General features: G+C 31.3%; 2 protein-coding genes across 2 annotated transcripts; both read right to left on the bottom strand.

The window, feature by feature from the left end:
- Positions 1–6,660: 6,660 nt before the first annotated feature.
- On the bottom strand, positions 6,661–14,170 carry LOC130806894 (citrate synthase, glyoxysomal-like). Its single transcript, XM_057672118.1, has 13 exons — positions 13,691–14,170; positions 12,367–12,547; positions 12,025–12,110; positions 11,794–11,898; positions 10,710–10,772; positions 10,083–10,192; positions 9,846–9,965; positions 9,681–9,756; positions 9,107–9,180; positions 8,907–9,027; positions 8,090–8,187; positions 7,805–7,928; positions 6,661–7,195 (listed from the first exon to the last, which is right to left on the bottom strand). Exons 1-13 carry the CDS (start codon positions 13,943–13,945, stop codon positions 7,064–7,066), a joined length of 1,545 nt encoding a protein of 514 aa, XP_057528101.1. The 5' UTR covers positions 13,946–14,170; the 3' UTR covers positions 6,661–7,063.
- A 3,045-nt stretch (positions 14,171–17,215) lies between these two features.
- Positions 17,216–18,136, bottom strand: LOC130805787 (uncharacterized). Its single transcript, XM_057670573.1, has one exon. It carries the CDS (start codon positions 18,134–18,136, stop codon positions 17,216–17,218), a length of 921 nt encoding a protein of 306 aa, XP_057526556.1.
- Positions 18,137–19,290: the final 1,154 nt, after the last annotated feature.

Consider the following 19,290-nt stretch of genomic DNA (forward strand, 5'->3'; position numbering starts at 1 on the left):
TGCAGTGAATCTGGCGTACTTGTATCGGCAACTGGGTATGGCGTCTAGGGCTGGTTTCAAAACCATTGTTGGTTGTCTTACATTGCTGCAAACATGGATCTACAAGTACTTCTCGGCCTTTCGCCCCCATCCTCGTTAAGCTGATGTGCCTAACAAGACTAGGACGGAGATGTGGTCCACGCAGAAGCCAATTCGTGAGCTCAGCAGGCTAAGAGAGTGTAGGAGTATATTGGATTCCATGAGAGAGACACAGGTATTGTACATCACATCACACTTTGTTATACATTTTATTTTAATTTTAGAGTATTTTGTTTATGCTAATTTTTCTTGTAAGTAGGTGAAATGGACACAATACAGTACTTCTCCTAGGGAATTATTAAATGAGCACCCATGCACCGCATTTATCGGGAGTATCAACTGTTTTGATATCGTCGTGGTGTATTTGCCTGAGAGGACAGTCAGACAGCTGGGGTTTGTACAGGCTATTCCCCCCTCCTTTGAGACCTACGCAAGCTCTGCGTCCGGCACCGGGTACCTATTTCGTCACCTTTGCTTCTCCGTCTATTTACACTGAGGCACAGAGTAGGTTCCCCTATTGTGCCCGCGTTAATGATCAGACACTTTGTCGGGCTTCTGTTCCATCAGAGGCTGTTCGTGACTACGTTGACTGGTTTAGAGTGTCCTCCCATCCATTTCTCCTCCCTAGCGAAGGACCTAGTGCTGGTTTTGGTGCAGCTGATAGCAAAGTTGAATACGTTAGTGTTTATATTTATGTGTTTCCTTTTATCTGTTTCCATTACTTAAATGGTGTCTATTGTGTGGTTAAAACCGTTATTTTATGTTTACAGTTTGCAAATGAATTTCCAAGTTGAATCGCACCACTGCTCAGGATGCCTGCCATCGTGGATATGACCCCCGGAAAAGACAGACTGTTAATCTTTATGTGGAAGAAGTTAGAGATTTATTTGCCGAATGACAAGCTATTACAGTGCTCGACCCTTCATAGACATTGATTTTTGTAATTATAAAGTATTTTGTTGGTGTTGTGTTGTCTTTATAAACGGCTCGAATTGTTTCCGTTAATTTACAACAATGCTCATTACATTTTTCATTAATACATTTATTTATACATGTTGAATGCTATATAAATACAAAGATAGCATAATTAATTACAAAACAAATACAAATCATAAATCAATATACAGTATTGTACTATGGACTATCTAAAGACAGTGTTGAAACGAAGTCCTACCCTCCATCTCTTCTCTACTGATTGATTGTTTTACATTATAAATTTGATTCATACTATCAAAAAAAACTAGAAAAATTTTGTTTAATTGAGGTCATGATGAACGCAGGTTGCATTTCGGTTGTACTAAGCTCTCGTATGTGCTGTCGAATATCTACAGGCAACCTATTTGCCCTTACATGACCATCTCTGTACACTAAGAACGGGTGGTTATGTCTTCCTTTTTCACCAGGACACACCCTCACCGTCCAAGGTTTTTCCCCTGCTTTACGACTACTACATACAATCATAAATTTACACCTACATGTTCTAGTTTTAGAACCAGGTCAAGTAGCATTATCTAAGCTATGCAAATCACCCCTAATATTACCATAGCAGTGACATCTTAAGTACAAACTAATTCTAGAATGTCCTTCTTTTTGTTTATATGAAGCAAGTGTAAATTTAAAACCAATTCCTATTGCTATCTCATCAGCTCAAGCATGTAATTTATCTACAGAATCAAATTCTCTATCCGTAATAAATCTACCAGAGTAATCTACATTGTCCCCTAAATTTTCAAAGTACTGCAAATGTAGAATAATTTTTCAATCATTAATAAATATTATTTAAAATATAAAATAAAACGTAGATTAGTTTAATAAAATATTATATGAATAAATATTAATAATAAAACTATTAAATGTTAAATAAACAATAATTTAGTTTAACAATTAAAATTTCAAATAAATTAACAATAACAATACAAAATATTACATAAATAATAATTAGGTAAATAAAATATATATAAAATAAAATAATTTAAATAATAATAAAATGTAGAATAATTTAAATAAATTAATACAACATAAATTATAAATTAAATAAATTACTACAACATAAATTATAAATTACTACAATAATTTAAATAAAAAATAAAAAATAATTTAAATAAATAAGAGTAATAAATTTTTTTTTAAAAAAAGGAAGACACCCAGTTGTGTGGGACTAGGCCGCGAATGAGTCGCGTAAAATGCGCGACGGGACCGCGGTTGGGTCGCATAAAACGTGCGACTGAACCGCTGCCCAGTCACACGTTTCACGCGATCCAACCGTGGCCCGATCGCGTGCGACTGGGTATTCATCACTTTTTAAAAAAAAAAAATTCGAATCGACTTAATTACTTACCGAATCATATTCATGCTTATTTTGGTTCGCCATTGTGAATCAATTTCAACTTTTAGCTTGTTTTAATTTAGAGAGTATTTTTAGAGAGATTTTAGAGAGATGTTAGAGTTTTTGAGTTCGAAAACTATACAGGAATAATATTGAAAATTTAATGTATAAGAGATGACGTTAAAATAAATAGGATAGCGAAGTTTAATAATAGCCATCATCGATGCACGTTCATGAAATACTACCGTGGGAACTCCTTATACATTTTTCTTCACTCCCAACTTTTTTTATTTAAAAATTCCATTTTTTGGTGTAATTAAATATTTTTGAACATAGGAATCAAAAAATTAAGATTAGTGGATCTCATAGAGTATAAAAGATTTTGACCTAGATTAGCCTAGCTACGCCTACACCTTAATAATTGAATTTTTTTCTAATATTAAGCTCGTTTTCTTTATTTTACTTGTTTGTAATATTAATTTAAAACATACATATAAGTTATATACATAATAAAATGGATATGATTCAATAATGTACAATTCTAGCAAATGAAAAATCAAAATAACACTTGTAATTAATATAAAATTCGTAATATTACGATAAAAAAAATCGAAAAATACATAATATAATATCAACATCGTCTCTTATTAAATTTTATTAAAAAAAAACTAATTCATACCGATACACCTTATGACATTACTCCTATTACATTCCATTAAATCATCCTTACTATAATTCAGAGTAAAAATATTTTTTATATTAAATGTAGCAAATTCAATAAGAAAGAATAGTATCCAGTGACAAATAAATCAAGTGGCCCAAAGTTGACATTAGGATTAGTAGTAATACCAAAAACTTGAATATCAGGAAACATATTTGAATTCCCAACTTGTAAACATAAGTCTAAATTGCCAAACAATACACCAATCTATACACATTATCTCCCAGCTTAATTTTTGTATTAGATTCCACAACTTTAAACGAACCCTTAAATCTTGTTTTTTCATCATAACCGGCAACTAAATAAAAGGCATTAATGGAGGATGAATTTATAGGTTTACAACCCATTTTAGAGGTTTTTTACAAGGTGTTTTTGGGTCATTAAATGATATTTGAATGGGAGAGTTTAGAGGAATGAATGTGGATTTTAAAGGAGAAGTGATTGTGACATTTGTGTAAGGAGGAGGAAGGAAGTGATCTTCTTGGAGTTGTGTTATAGGCCAATGACCTTCTATTATGTAAAGTTTGCATGATTTTATTGTGTTTTTTCAACTTAGGGAGCCCGTCTTAGGCGCCATCATTTTGTGCCTGATTGCGTAGCTCCCGTTGTTTATGACGGGGTTGCCTTGCCCGTCGCAAAAGACCGCGGCGGCGTTGAAGGATTGGGTGAGGGAGAATGAGAGAGTTGTGAGGATAGTTGAAAATATTAGGGAAGTTATTTTGTGTGTTTTGTGTATGTAGGGTTTGTTTAATGAAAAAGGTGACCTATTTAGTGGTTTATATAGGAAAAAATATTTTTTTTTTTAATTTTTTTTTGGGGGTTTTGGAAATTTTATAATTAAATGCATAATGTTAAAATGGGAAAGTTATGATTCTTAATTTGTATGGTGAGATGGTGGTTGAAAGATTTTCTTATATATTTTTTTCTTTTGTGATAAGTTACAAAATATAGAGATTAATATTCTCTTTGTTCTTTTAGGTGTATTATTTATAATTTATCTTAAGTTGAAATTAAAAAAGAAGGTTAAGATTTCATTATTTTTTAATTTAATGCATGATGTGAAAATAATTAAGAAGGTTAATAGACAATTTCAAGAAAAAGAAGGTTTATTTAGGTAAGGATTTAATTCTCACAAAATATTAGAAGATACTCAATATTTTCTTTAATTTCCATCGTAACAAAAAATTGAAAAACTCATTTAAAGTTGTTTTATTTCTTATTTTCAACAAAAATGACTCACTATTTATTAGCTTCGTCATCATCACATTATTATTAACATTAATAAGATTGTAATAAAGACGAAAAAAGTAATTACTTGGCCGACAAGAAATATCTAAGAAGTCAACTTACGCAAAATACACATCAAGATGGATATTATCATTGAATTAAAGCGACACCACCTACAGTAATGCATTAAATGATTGTTATTCTCAGTAAAAAAACTATAATAAAATAAAATTTGATAGAGTATAAAATTGTTAAGAAATCAACTCAATGAAAAGCTAAAGCTAATGGTTGGGATTCAGAATATGTTATATTTTCTAATGATTCCTTAAATGAGAGATTTTAGGTTAGAAATGTGGATACAATACATGCGTCTTATTTATATTTGTTGCAGAACACTCTACTTTAAATGAAAGTGGCTGAGATTCAAACTCGTGACCTCTTGTCATACAAGCTCTGATACCATGTAAAGAAATCAACTCTACTAAAAATTTAAGCTTATAATATAACTAAGCTCGTAATATATTATATATTCTAATAAATACGAGAAAAATAGACAAATTAAATCAAACTACTTCGGTCTTATATGTAACTGAACAGAAAATTTCAATAGTGAAAGTAAAGATACAAAATAGAGCTAATTTAATCTATATTGAAAATTTTAAGTTGAATAAATGAATTCTAAATGAATAAATTAATTCCAAATTTCCATGGATTATGTTATTTAGATCCTTATTTATTATATTTAATTGGAAATTTATATATATAGTCTTAAGGGTTGTATTAATAAGAAAGAATCTCGTATTTGATTTATGTAATTCAATATTATTTTTGCTTTGAAAACATAAGAATTTAATGATAATTTATTACTTTATTATTTATTCTTTCTTAGAAAGTTAAAATAATTATATAAAACATTAATTATTTTCTAATTTATTGATTAGATTCTCTTAAACAGTTAAAGTTATTTGTAATAATAAGAATTTGTTAATTTTTATGTACATCCCTAATTGTAAGGGCGGATTTAGGGGTTGACAATGATGTCAACTGACAACATTCAAGTTAAGTATAAAATTATATACCTATAAATATTAATATATGCGCTGAATAAGTTGATAGAAGTTTTACTATGTAAATGCATTGACCTAGCTTCAAACCTCCTTATACACATTTTTTAAATATCATAGACATCATATGATTTTGTTATAGATTCGTCACCAGGACCCTAAGGATTGTAAATATCATTACCCTATCAAATTTCATAATTAATTATTTGAATTTAAGTCTTTAATATTCATTTGTTTCTTTTTTTTCAAATAGAATATTTGAATTATAAAGTTGAACTTTAAATGTAAATTTACGTCAATTTATATAAAAATACTTTCATATGAAATTTTAATAGGTTCTTTCTAATATATAATTTCAAATATCAACTTTTAATTTTTAAAAAAATCACAATTTAAGTTATTAGACTTCTAAATTCATGTTAAATTTGCGGAAAAAAGTTAATAAAAAGAAAGGCTAAGGGAGTGTTATTAATATTATTATATATTGTTGTATTTATTTATTATCAAAGTGCAAAGATCCATTAATTTAAGTTTAGTCGTTGTCATAAAGACGTGAATTTAGATCGATTTCAAGATTCGAGAACGTATAGCATTAATGGATTTATGTATTAATTAATTTCATGTTCTCACTAATTTCCTACTTAGAGATTCAGGCTTATTTGATTGATGATTTTTTATTGGCTTATTGATTTTTTATCTGTCAAATAACAAATGAAAGTGTTTAAATTAAAATTTAAAAATTAATATATGTAGTCTTTTTATTTTCTTTTGGGTTTTTTACTCATATTTTTTTCTATTAAATAGTCAATATTTGATAATTAAACACTCTCATAACATCTGGCTTAAACAACAAATACTTATTAGCTAATACTTTCAGTTGGTCAATAATATTTATCTTGCATTATAGGATCATGTTTTTATGTATTGCCTTGTCTTTCTTTATTTTTCTTTGCATGTCTTTTTTGAACCTTGGAATTGTTTGATCACATCCTCCATAGTTTCATTGAAGGAAACATTGGGTATGATGATAATGTTGATTTTCTTAACAGAAAGACAAAACGCTTACAACTTGTTTGACCGTTGGTGTTAAAATGTGTGAATAGTAATGAAAATTTAGTGTAAATTTATTAGGAAAATCTTTCAATAAAACTTTAATCATCTGATTCACTCCAACTCATTACCATTTAGAGAGATGGTATTAGGTCAGAACCAAAATAGTAAGCGAAAAAACTTTTCACGATCAACTATTCATTATCATGGAAATGACATGGTAAATTTCATGAAAATTTACATCACATTTCATGTTCATTACCACTGTTTAGTACGACCAACCAAAAAAGCCGTTATTGAGAAATTGCTCCAAACATATTTATTTTCAGATAGGAATCAATAGATGCTATTAATATTTCTTGTTACACTAAAGTAAATACTAGCTACATACACAAATGAACATACTAAAATACCATTTCTTAGTAATACGAACATAATGTAATCAAAGCTAAGTTCAACAGAGTAGGAGAGGATAAGAGAAATGAGTATAACTTATCATTATTACTTAGACTAAGACATGCCCAAACCAAGTTTCCATTTCCAATATTGTTGGAACTCCTGACATTATTTTTCATCTTCAAAAGAAAAGCTCTCCCATTAAGCTCCAGAACCAGAAAGTCGTCGCCTTGTCGCATTTGAAACAGAGACCTCACCAAGCTTGTCTGCATCGGATGTCTCTGTGCGTTCTTTTAGAGGCGTGTAATGCCTCAACCAGACTCCTGTATACACCTGCAAGTCGAAACAACTCAAGAAAACGCTCCACCGCAACACACATTTGGTTCAAAAGAAAAGGCATGATATCACTTTTTAGTGCATTCGAATAGGCAAGTGTTAAGACATGTATTTGTACTACAATTAGCGGATTCTAATGATAGTTGAATTATATCAAAGATTTATCAATCTGCAAACTTGGGATAAGTTCCATAGGGATATTTGGCAAACGGCTGATAGCTGGTAGCTAATAGCTGGTTTGACCAACTAATTTTAAACCCGCTGCTATGATCGGTTTGTTCAAAAACAGCTTATTCATAACAATAATCAGTTTCAACCAGCTAGTTAACCAAATATTAGTATTGACTAATTTGACCATCCAACCCTCTAATTGTATCAAAATAATCAAAAATTGCCCAATAAGCTATCTTGCCAAACACCCCCCTATGATCATAATCGACGAGTTTGATGTCATTAAATAATCATGTACGAAATTAACCAAAACCGAGAATAATCTTTAAAACCTATGTAATTCAACTTTTTGGAAGCCACTAAATGCTAGCAACATTTGGTCATCAACATCCACAAAGCCAAAGAAACATGATGCAAAGCGTTTTATAATCTAACCTGTTGGGGTCGCATTATCTTCGTGTCAGGATCATCAAGTGACTCCCGCCAGTGGGCCAAATATCCAGCCATTCGAGGGATAGCAAACAGAACAGTGAAAAACTCAGGTGGGAACCCCATCGCCCTGGTTGCGACAAAAAAAACACAACTTAATAAGAAAATGATTACAACAATGCTGAAACCTTACTTTCCAAAAGAATAGGTTCGGCTACATGACCCAACAGATCAATCCTAATGGCCATATAATGATTCGATACATGAAAATGACTATGCACGGACAGCTACCTGTAAATTAACCCAGAGTAAAAATCAACATTTGGGTACAACTTCCGCTTTATGAAATACTCGTCTGATAGGGCAGCTTTCTCCAAAGCAACGGCCACCTACACGATGGTCAAATATATAGATGATACTGCATTCTATGGACGAGAACATAATTTCGTTTCATAAACTTGAAAGTCGAAAACCTCTTGTCAGATTTTACACATTAGAATACCTTTACTCCAGAAAACACGATGGACATCAATTAGTGTTTGGGAACGTGCATTTCATTTCAAATATTACAAAATCTAAAGACTATAAATCTTTTGGTAAGGGGATTGTCAAATTGTGGTCAATTCCATGTAATGGAGAAAATTGTTGACAATAAACCAACTTTTGCTCGACCAGCTGAAAATAAATTCAACTATTGTATTTTTTTAAATAAACTCACTTATACGGTATAATTGATGAAAATAAATCCAACTGTTGTTTATTTTTAATTGCTTGATCAAAAAGAAACTCCGAAGATAGTTATAAACAATAAGTGGACTTTTTTTTATGCAAATAAATCTAATAGGTAAGTTTATTTAAAAATAAACAATAGGTGTGTTTTCAGCAGATCAATTAAATGGTGGTTTATTATTGACAATTTCTCTTATTCTAAATTCTTTTGGTTTCCAATAAAGAAATTTGGTCAATTCCATATTCTAAATATCTAATTACATGTTTCCAAACACACATTTAATTAGTAGAGATTAAACTCACATTAATTAAGTATCAGGCTAGATAAGAGGGAGGGAGGGAAAAAGAGAGAGACATGTGAAGTCACAAAAGAAAGTACCTCGATGAGGGGATCTCTGCCAACTATGGAAAATACTTCATCTGCCAACTTCCTAATTACCTTTGCTCTCGGATCATAATTTTTATATACACGATGCCCAAATCCCGACATTTTCCGTTTTCTTCAAACATGTTTACTAGTAGTTAGCTTTGTGAAAAATAGAAATATAATGAATTAGGTTGTTCAACATGACTATTTACCTGCTTTTGACACCTTCAATGAAGTCCGGTATGTTTTCAACACTTCCAATCTCATTCAGCATTTTCAGCACTGCCTGCGTTCCAAAGCGAACACAATAAACTCATCAAAAACCAACAGAAGCACAATTATGACTCATGGGTAGTGACTACTTCTACGACCCGTTTGGTTAACGGTACTATTTTGTGGTAATGGAATGACTTGTAGTGTAACATTTTCATGATATGTATCATGTCATTCCCATGGTAATGAAAGTTTGATCATAAAAAAGGTTTTTTGTTCACAATTTTTCATTGCCATCTAATATCACATGTTCAAATGGTAATGCACTGGAATGGATCTTGTGAATTAAAGATTATTGAAGAAGAATAAGTAAGACCATTAAATTTTTTAAGAGATATTCCTACCAAAATTACACCAACTTTCCGTTATCATTCTTAGCATTTAGTACTGATTACCAAACGGGCTGCTAAATGTTACCAAATAATCACATGACTAGAATTTTATGCAACTAAGGTTTAACAGCATAGAACTATCCCATTTATGGTGTGAAAATTAATTGCGTATCACAGTTACCTCATTAGCACCACCATGAAGAGGACCATAGAGTGCCCCAACAGCACCAGCAAGAGCTGTGTACACATCAACACCGCTGGATGCACAATGTAAGGTTATTTCTTGATATGCTTCTTCAATTTAAATGGAAATCAGATAACCTTGTTTCACTAAAACATCATATACCTTGATGCTAAATGTCGGGCAGCAGCGGTGGAGCAGTTCATCTCATGTTCTGCATGTAGTATGAACAGAATATCTATAACACGAGCTAGACGAGGATTTGGTTTGTAAGATCTATTCCCCCTGCATATAGTTAAAGGGTTTAAATCAATATATATTAGTGATATAAAAATGGGTTTAAAAAAACACATTAGACACAAAAAAAAAATGCTACTTAACAGTTGTTACAATAAAACATACAATGAATCAAGCATGTAAAGAAAGTTCTCTGAATACGAAAGATTGTTCGAAGGAAGAACTGGATGCCTTCCCGCCAATCGCAAATAAGCTGCTGCTGCAATTGTTGGTGCCTGTAAAAGTAATCAGTCAAATCTAATAAAGACGAATCATTGATATGACACATCAACGCTTCTCTTTCAACAGAATTGGAACACCCTTACATAAAAGAAGGTCGTTTTTTATATAAAAGGAAAGGAAAACCAATATTTGTGAAGACAAGTGTCCCCCTATTATAAAAAAATGGGAAATTCCATATGGTGACCCCGAGTCTTTAGCTTTTTCACGTGGTAGACAATAAATCTACGTGGTGACCCTGAGCTTCCGAATTTTCCATGTGGTAGAAAGAATGTTAAATTTTTGATTAAATTAAGTACTCTTTTAGACAGGATTACAAAGTTTTTATTTGATCGAGTATTGATCATGTATATGGTAATAATTAGCATTATTGGGTTGTCGTTCAAAGTAGAAAAGAAACCGAATTACAAAAATTTGGTCTCGTCCCTGTATGAGTAATTGAATTGTCAAATTAAATTCCCGAGAAAATTTGAGCCAAGTAAGTGCAAAAGTAAGAAATAGAATTGTACTAACCTTCCCAAGAATTCTTACAATCTGTTTATCTCTCACTTGTTTCGACTTATAAAGATCCTGACCCTGCAAAACCGAGAGTACGAAAGAACACTGTCAATGGCCTTGCGATCAAGAGTGAAAACAGATTCAAAAACATTAATAACCACAGTCCTTAAGGCATATCTTTAAAAAAAATGTAGATGATTTCACGGGGTGGGTCGAAGACTTGATAGCCCAAAAGGCCAAAGGGTTGATTGTTTCATCACAATTAGACAGCTGCAGCAATATGGGGTTGGCTACATTAACCAAAATAAATTAGCGTGGGAAACCGAAGAACACCCCCCGCCCGACAAAAAACAAAAGCATACTCGCTGAAGGACCTATCAGAGGGGGAACAAAAAAGAATAAGCTATTTCACAGCATCAACTGTTTTCTAAGTATACTCGTCTACTAATCTTCTATTGTTAATTTATTTCAAAAGAAAAGACTTTGTGATCTTAACATAGTGATAATCGAGCCAGAATACTTCAGTGAGACAATATAATTTTTAGTTGCCCGAGAATTTATATTAACCCCACCGAAGATTAAAATAAGTTTTCTGTTGAAGGGGGAGTTCATAGAGCAAAATGCAGTTTTAGTTGTGATTGTGGTAATGGTCATGCATCTGCGGTAACGGGGGTTTTGCGGTTGATTCTCCAAGATATAAACCGAAACCATGAGATATCCCTCGAAGTGGCCTAAAATGTGGTTTGTTTACACCTCTATGATGCAGGTAGTAGAGACAGATTCTAAAACCTTAAGGACTTGGTCGTAATGATAAGATGCACCCTTGTTCTTACAGAACGAGGAAGGTGGGTCTGGAGGGAAAATCGGGCGCGGGGAGACTTCCGAGTGCACCACTATAGGGAAATCATAAATGAAATATCAAAGAAAAAATTCTTAAAAAAGCAACAGCAAAAAAACCAAATAAAGCAAATTTGCATATTTTATTAAGAGAAACAACCATAACGTCGTGGAATGATGACAAATGCATGCTTGTCTTTAAGAGAAGTTCTTGAACAAGAAAGAAAAGAATGTAGAATGAATAACACAAAATTTTACTTACTCTTAAAGCTGGATTAGCATCAGGGTGAAAAACAGAAAGAGCACTCATCGCATTAACAAGAACACCCATTGGGTGAGCATCATGAGGCATTGCTTGTATGATATCCTGTTAAAAAAAGGTTAGAATTTCATCAAATCCGTGTCGAAAGAAAATCATTACAGCACGCTCTAAGAAGAAAGAAAATATGCAAGGAAGCTACATATTTGCAGTTTGAAATGATCAATGACACACCAATACTCCCTCGGGAACAGCTGAATGTTGAGAGACGGCAAACTCCCAAGATGCCAATTGACTTTTAGAGGGTAGATTTCCGTACACTGTAAAGTACACAATTTTTTACAAATATGAATTGATACCTTCTCATCAAATTGACAGTTCATCAGTAACAATACCAAACAAAACAAATGTCAGAGCACGATGAATTAGATACCATTACTCAACTAACTTTATTCTTGATGTCATCGAAAATCCTCAAGGCCAATCTTCATAAAATATTTTAAAAAGACGCAACAAGCCAGTCTACTATAAGCCTATTATGCAACACAGACGCATATCAGGTTCAAGAGTACTTACTCAGAAGGTAGGCAACTTCAAGAAATGAACTACGCTCAGCCAACTCCTCAATAGGGTAGCCTCTATACCTAAGGATCCCTTCGTCACCATCAATATAGCAAATTGATGATCGAACAGGAGCAGTATTGAGATAACCCGGATCGTATAGTTTGAGTCCCTTGTCATTGTTTCCAGTTGTGACCTATCAGACACAAGAAATGTTAAAACACGAATATGATGCTCAAGTTCATTGACTACAACCTTCTTATCTTCTTTAATAAGGGTATAGTTCGCGATCTCCCTATCCTTCCCAGACCCTGATCATATAGCTTCTATGAGCGAAATATACTAAGTATGATGATGATGATACTCAAGTTCAGCAAGTACAGAAGAATAAAAAACAAACCACCCGCAAACAATTAGATGTATATGATAAGAACAACAAGAGATAACAACTCAGTTATAGCTTATAAGTAGTTCACATTACAAGTACACAACGCTAAGTAACAAGGAAACGCGCATACAAGCGTGACACACTAAAACTTCACGCTTCATTAATAGCGTAATTGTTTGCTATTCCACAAAAATTGTTGTACCCAACACTCATTCTGCAACGATTCAACACAACTCATTACATGATTTATCTCTATCCAGGTAAGAATATACCTCTATTTACCGTCCACTATCTAGAAAAAGGCATCTCATTTCTTGAGAGTTCCTCCTACAAAAGGCAATATCTATGCATTACAAAAATCTTTCTTTTCCAAAGCGTCCCTATATTGGTGAAAGGATGCCCTCTTAATATCCAATTGCTATGGATCCAGATTTGCTGAAGGAAATTTTACGACTGTTACCGTCAATCAGAAATAACCTCTTTGCTTTCACTAACAAGGTAGGTTACCTGAATCCAATCCCTAAACCCCGCCAAGTTAGAAGCTACCTATGACATATTGAATGACATCGAGCTAATGGAAGGTTGTTAAAAGCCTTCAAACTTATGTAGATATCATAAGAACATAATTTTTCTTCATATTTGCATTGAAATCTTCATTGTTGTTCAATTAAGCATTCAAATCATCAAATCAAACATAATTTCTCCAAAAACTAAATATCTACAACTTTCAATGCCATCAATAAAATGATGATATCAAAACTCTCAAACATTTCAATTCACCACTAATGATCATAAATCATAACAAAAAATGAAACAATTTTCGAAAAACATTAAACCCCACCACAAAATTCAACAAACCCAAATCATATAATCAAACACAACAAGATTTTTTAAACCAAAAATGGATGAATAAACAAAAATTTAAAAAAAAAAAAACATCTTGGATATTACCTTCTTCAAGTCCGTAGCTTTAACAGTCCCTTCCTCAGAAACAGGAACTTGGTACTTTTTGCCAGTCCTCTCATCAACAATAACAATAGATCCCTTCAAATTAGGAGGTGGGGGAACTAAAGATTGAGATGAAACATAACTTTTATCAAGAATTTCAGAAAAAGATTGGGGCGGATCAGCTGATGATGTTAAAAGATGAGTGGTAAGAACTGCTAATCTACCACGAGCTTTTGTGGAAAAATCTGTAGACTCCATTTTTGTTGGCGGTGAGAGAATTGAATTAAGCAATTTTAATTTATGATTTGATGAAAAATGGAAGAAAATATTTACAATTTCTTTTTTTTGGTAGGGTCGTTGTAAAAGTCTTTGTTGCTCGTTGCTTTTCTTCTCCGTCTAAAATTGGTTATTTTCCGACCTCGACCTCAACCTCAACCTCAACCTCAACCTCAACCTCAATCTCGATTTGTGTGCCATGAATCATCATGATTATCCGATTGAAATTATTTTATTTTAGTGAATTAAATATTAAGTAAAACATTTAAAAAACTAATATTATTAATAATTTTATATGTTTATAGTTTTAAATCGTCTAATTAAAAAATAATAAATTAAAAGTGTGGATGTTAATTTCTCCCCACATTTTATCTAAATATTTTTTAAACTTTATATTGTGTTTGAGTAATTATGAAATCATAAATGAAGAATTTGAGAATATAAGGTAAACAACTGATAGCGGGTAGTTGATACCTAATTACAGTGATTGATTTTATTAACTGATTTGACCAATTGATTTTGAATTCGCTGCTATTAGCAACTTATTTAAAACCAATTATTCATATTAATAATGTAACAGACTCAAAATTCTTAATTTTAATGTTTTGATTAAATTTATCCGAATTTTCAATTCAAATTTATAATCTGTTGGTTATCCATTTCAAACATTCTTTAATTCCTTCGATTTTTTTTCAATTTTGTAATTTTTTTCAAATATTAAACTTTAAAATATTATTTTCTTTAAAAATTCTTTTATAAGCACTAAAATATTAGATTATTATTTATATTACGAAACGTAAATTTTTATTATCATATTTACGATTTTGTTAAAAAGTTCGTTTTAATTTCATTTCCTTAAACTAACTTTAGTATTTATTATTTTAACCTTATAAATTTGATTTAATTATTTTATACATAAAAATTAGCCATATTTTATTATTAAATTTAATTATAGTTTTAAGCAAAATTTTCTAAGAAAATTTGATGAACTAAAATCCATTTTATTTAACCCCATGATGTTCATCACTTATACAAGCTACTACCATTTTCTTACACAAGTTAACCTTTTTCTACACTTCAATCACTTATACTCCCACTTACACACTCCAACTCTTACAAATTTACTTCCACACTTCAACTCTTACACAATCACTTACATACTCCAAATCACTTACACTAACCTTCTTCAGTACTCCTAATGCTCTTTCATACAACTTATGAACTAAAAGTTGTCCAAAATCCATTATAAATACCTCTTAGCCATGAGACCACTTACACTACCATCATCAAATCTTTCTAACATTCTTTCTTTATTTTTACTTCATTAAAAGTTTAATACCTTAATACCTTTATTATTAGTAGAAGAAATTCAAAAAGATGGAGCTTAAAACACTTTTTATCTAGCTTAATTTATCATTATTTTGGAGAATTGTTGGATGATTACTTTGGATATTTAGAAGATCATTATTTTTGGAGTTGTGTATTTATTTTGAAAGTTTGGAAGTACTAGCATTTGGAGCTTGGAGTATTTTTTTTTTTTGGAGCACTATTTGGAGGATCTTATTTTCTTAATTAGTACTTAGTACTAATCCTTAGTGTTAATATGGTATAACTTCTTACCCTGCTCTTTATGTGGAATTTTACTTTACACGTACTTTATAATATACAAAATATGAAATATGTTGAGTACGTTTAAGTAAGAGGTTGGTTTGATGAAATTATAATTAAGATTATATTAAGTATGTTTATGCTAAAAGTATTTTTAATATGTTAATTTAGTAATCTTTGAACAAGTTTAGGAAGTTGGGTGAACAAAATTATATTCTAATGATATAAATTATGATTTATGTTATAAACTAGTGCTAGTATGTTTATGAGTTATGTGTTACTCCCTCCGTTCCTTTTTGTTTTTCCACCTTACTAAAACGGGTAGTTCCATAAGTTTTTCCACCTTAGAATACTTTTCATTTTTGGAAAGTTTTTTCCCATTTATACCCCTCAAATACCCTCTTTGACCCTAATTAAATCTATTTTAACCCTTGGATTCTTTTACTCCCCTTGGGAGCAGCGTGGTCTGAGTTAATTTACTGAATATATTCTGCTTCCTCTCCCAAAAGAAGTCGTTGCTTTCTCTCTTTTCTTTGAGTTTCTTCCATGGCTTTCTTAGCTTTTATCCCCTGTTCATTCCTCATTTTTACTCAATTTTTACTGCATTAAAATGTAGATCGGAATTTGGTATGTTCGTTTTGTGAATTTTGGTTGAGTTTGATTTTTTCAAGCCCTCTGTTTTGCTTTCTTCTTCGACTTCCATTGTTACTGTTTGAAGCTTTTTTTTAAACCCATGACAACCGTCGAATCTAAGAGTGATTCGACCATACCATCATACCTTTATGACGGTTTGTGTGACCGTGGAGAATTTTGTTCTTGTTCCATTAATGGGAGGTCACACTCTTATTCAAATGAAATTCTTAAATGGACTAAAAAAGATCTTGAGGCATATCAAAAGGCCATGAAGGATGATGCTATATCTAGGTTTCGTGATTCTACCCCTTCTCCTAATGTTGAAGAAGAATTACCACAAAGTGTTCTTGAGTATTATTTGGAGTCTCCATCTCATGTTAATCATTCAACTCCATCTAAGATTCATGAAGACCAAGTTAATTTGGTTGTCCCTGACACTCCTGAGGAAGTTATTGCTTCAAGTGGTAGAAAAAAACCCTAAAAAACGCACGTGAATTATGTAAGGTTTTCTTGAATTTCCTTTTAATTGTACACTCATGATAAGTGCTGGTGATGTTTGCTGTTGGATTTGTTTGATTTTGTGATGTTTGATGTTGGATTTGTTCTGAACCTTTTTGATTTCGTCTTATTTTTTTTGGAAGTCTGTTCTTGAAATTTTTTTTAAACCCCTGTGATGTGTTTATGCAATTACTTGACTTAAAATCTGAAAAATTATCTATAATTACTTGGTTGAGTAGCAATTGTGTACAATCGACACATCATATGATTTTTTTTCATGTACAGTAATTTGCGTCATTTCTTGTTGAAATTTTACAAAACTGAGAGGTTCAAAGACCTCAATGATGAATCAGGGGGCAAAAAAACTGAAATGATCATTATATAATGACGTAAATACATATGCATGACCTTAAATTTCCATTTTGATGTTGATTTCATAATTAGTTGCTCCTAAGTTTTATAGAAACAATTTTGTTGATGATAAAAAATAAACTGAGGGGCTGTAATTTATAATCATCTTTGAGATTCTTCCACTGCTTCATCATATGCTTCAAGTATTTGTTGATTATGTTGTGCAGCATCTTCATTTTCTGTTTGTGTGCCTTGCTGATTTGTGCTTGGGTTAAGGAAACGTACACATTCCCTAACCAATTGTGATGGTACTCGCACTTGTATTCGTAACCTTCCATTGTCTTCTTGAACTTTCTTCCCTAGGTGTGGCTGAACATAGTCATTAGACCCTTTAACCTTTAGGATTTCATTTAAGTGGTGTTGTAATGAAATCCAAACATTGGTTAAAGTCTTTGGATGTAACTCTTCGAATGCATCTTCCACTGCTTTTATTAACTCATTCATGTTGTTTGGCATTTTCTTATGCATAAGTGATTGTATGCTCCTAAAAAAACCCAAATCTAGAATATTACAATCGGGACTATTTGGTGGTTGTTGAGTTAGAATGAATCTAAAGCCCCCTTGCCTATTGTTTTGTTGCCAAATTGGATCATCATTTGTTATGTGAACCCTTGCATTATCTTGTTGGATGAAAATTATCGATGGACCATCACTTGGCCATTTTCTAAGAATTGCTGGAATTAATTGTTCTATGAGCATGCTCCTATAAACTTCCTGAGTAACCGAATCAGTTGGTTTAATTTCTATAGACCCCCTTGGACGGTTAATTGAATTTCTTTGTGCTGCAACCCTACTTACGAAAGGGAAAATTCCGATTTTCCCATCAAATGTGCATTGGCCATATTGATTCCATCTAGACCTTGCAACCGCCCCTAAAAACATGGCTTTTGGAATGAATTTTGATGACTTTCCCGCCCTATATGGAATTTTTTCTTTGTGTGCTAGATAAACTCTTTGTGTCTTCTTGGTTAAGTAAAACCATTTTTCATCAATATGTATGAAGTCATACATACCTTTATACATTGGATGATGATGAATTGTATCTTTTTGAATGAGACTTAAAATCCACTCAACCCTTCTTGCCTTGTTTGCATCCGTTAAAGAAGGGTGTAATGGATTTAGATGGCTGTTACTCCCTCCATGTAATAATAATTATTCCTTCCTTTTTTTTAGAAACAAAAATGTAAATTTTCCCAATTTGGAAAGTGGTTACTTTCCTTCCATGTAATTTCTCTCTCTACAATAAAATCAGATTTTTTTTTTTGATTATTTAATTATATCTACAATTATTTTCTCTCTCATTATTCTAATACAATCATTACTTCCCACTATTATATAATTAAAATAATACCCACTACCACCAAAGATTCTCTTTTTCTTAATCTTTGTGAAATACCCAAATAGGAAGATCAAATAGGAACGGAGGGAGTACATTAGAAATGTTATTATGTTTAAGAATTTTTATTTTTATGTTTATGTTAGCCTTCAAACTAGTTTATAAGGTAATAAGTTATTTTATGAACATATTTTTTTTATTATTATTAAGTATGGTTATACTAAGAATGTTGTTATTATACTTTATTTTGATATTAAAGTTTATCCTTAAATTTATAATAAATTTCTAAAGTTTCAATTTTTTTATTGGTTATGTTAATTATTTAAATCTAGGATTTATTATAATAAATTAAATGAAGTTGTTTTTTTTAGTGAAAAAGGCCCTAAAATACTCATAGGTCATTCGACCATTATCATATTAAAAAGAAAAAGAGTTTGATTTACTTTTTAAAATTATTACAAACTGTTTTTGTGATAATATTAAAATACAATCTAAAAAGTTATTTTTGAGAATTTTTTATAAGTTATTAAATATTAAAGTGATTTTCTCGAATATATGAGATTTCATAATAAAAAGTAATTTTTGTGACATTTAATTATTATTTAGTACAAAACATTTTATTTGCTAGCTATTTGACCAAAATTTATATAAAAAGATGTAAAAGTATTTTTAGTAAACTTGCCTCTTAAACTATGTGTGAAATATTAATTTTTGTGAAATTATAAGTTTTATTTGTTTTATAACTAGAATGTTGATTTTTGCGAATCTAATGAGTTTACTTGTTTTTCCAAACTTGAAATAATTATTTTTGGTGAACTTGTTGAATTTTAATTAGAAGATT

Source organism: Amaranthus tricolor, chromosome 2 (genome assembly GCF_026212465.1).
Source record: "Amaranthus tricolor cultivar Red isolate AtriRed21 chromosome 2, ASM2621246v1, whole genome shotgun sequence".
NCBI classification, from domain to species: domain Eukaryota; kingdom Viridiplantae; phylum Streptophyta; class Magnoliopsida; order Caryophyllales; family Amaranthaceae; genus Amaranthus; species Amaranthus tricolor.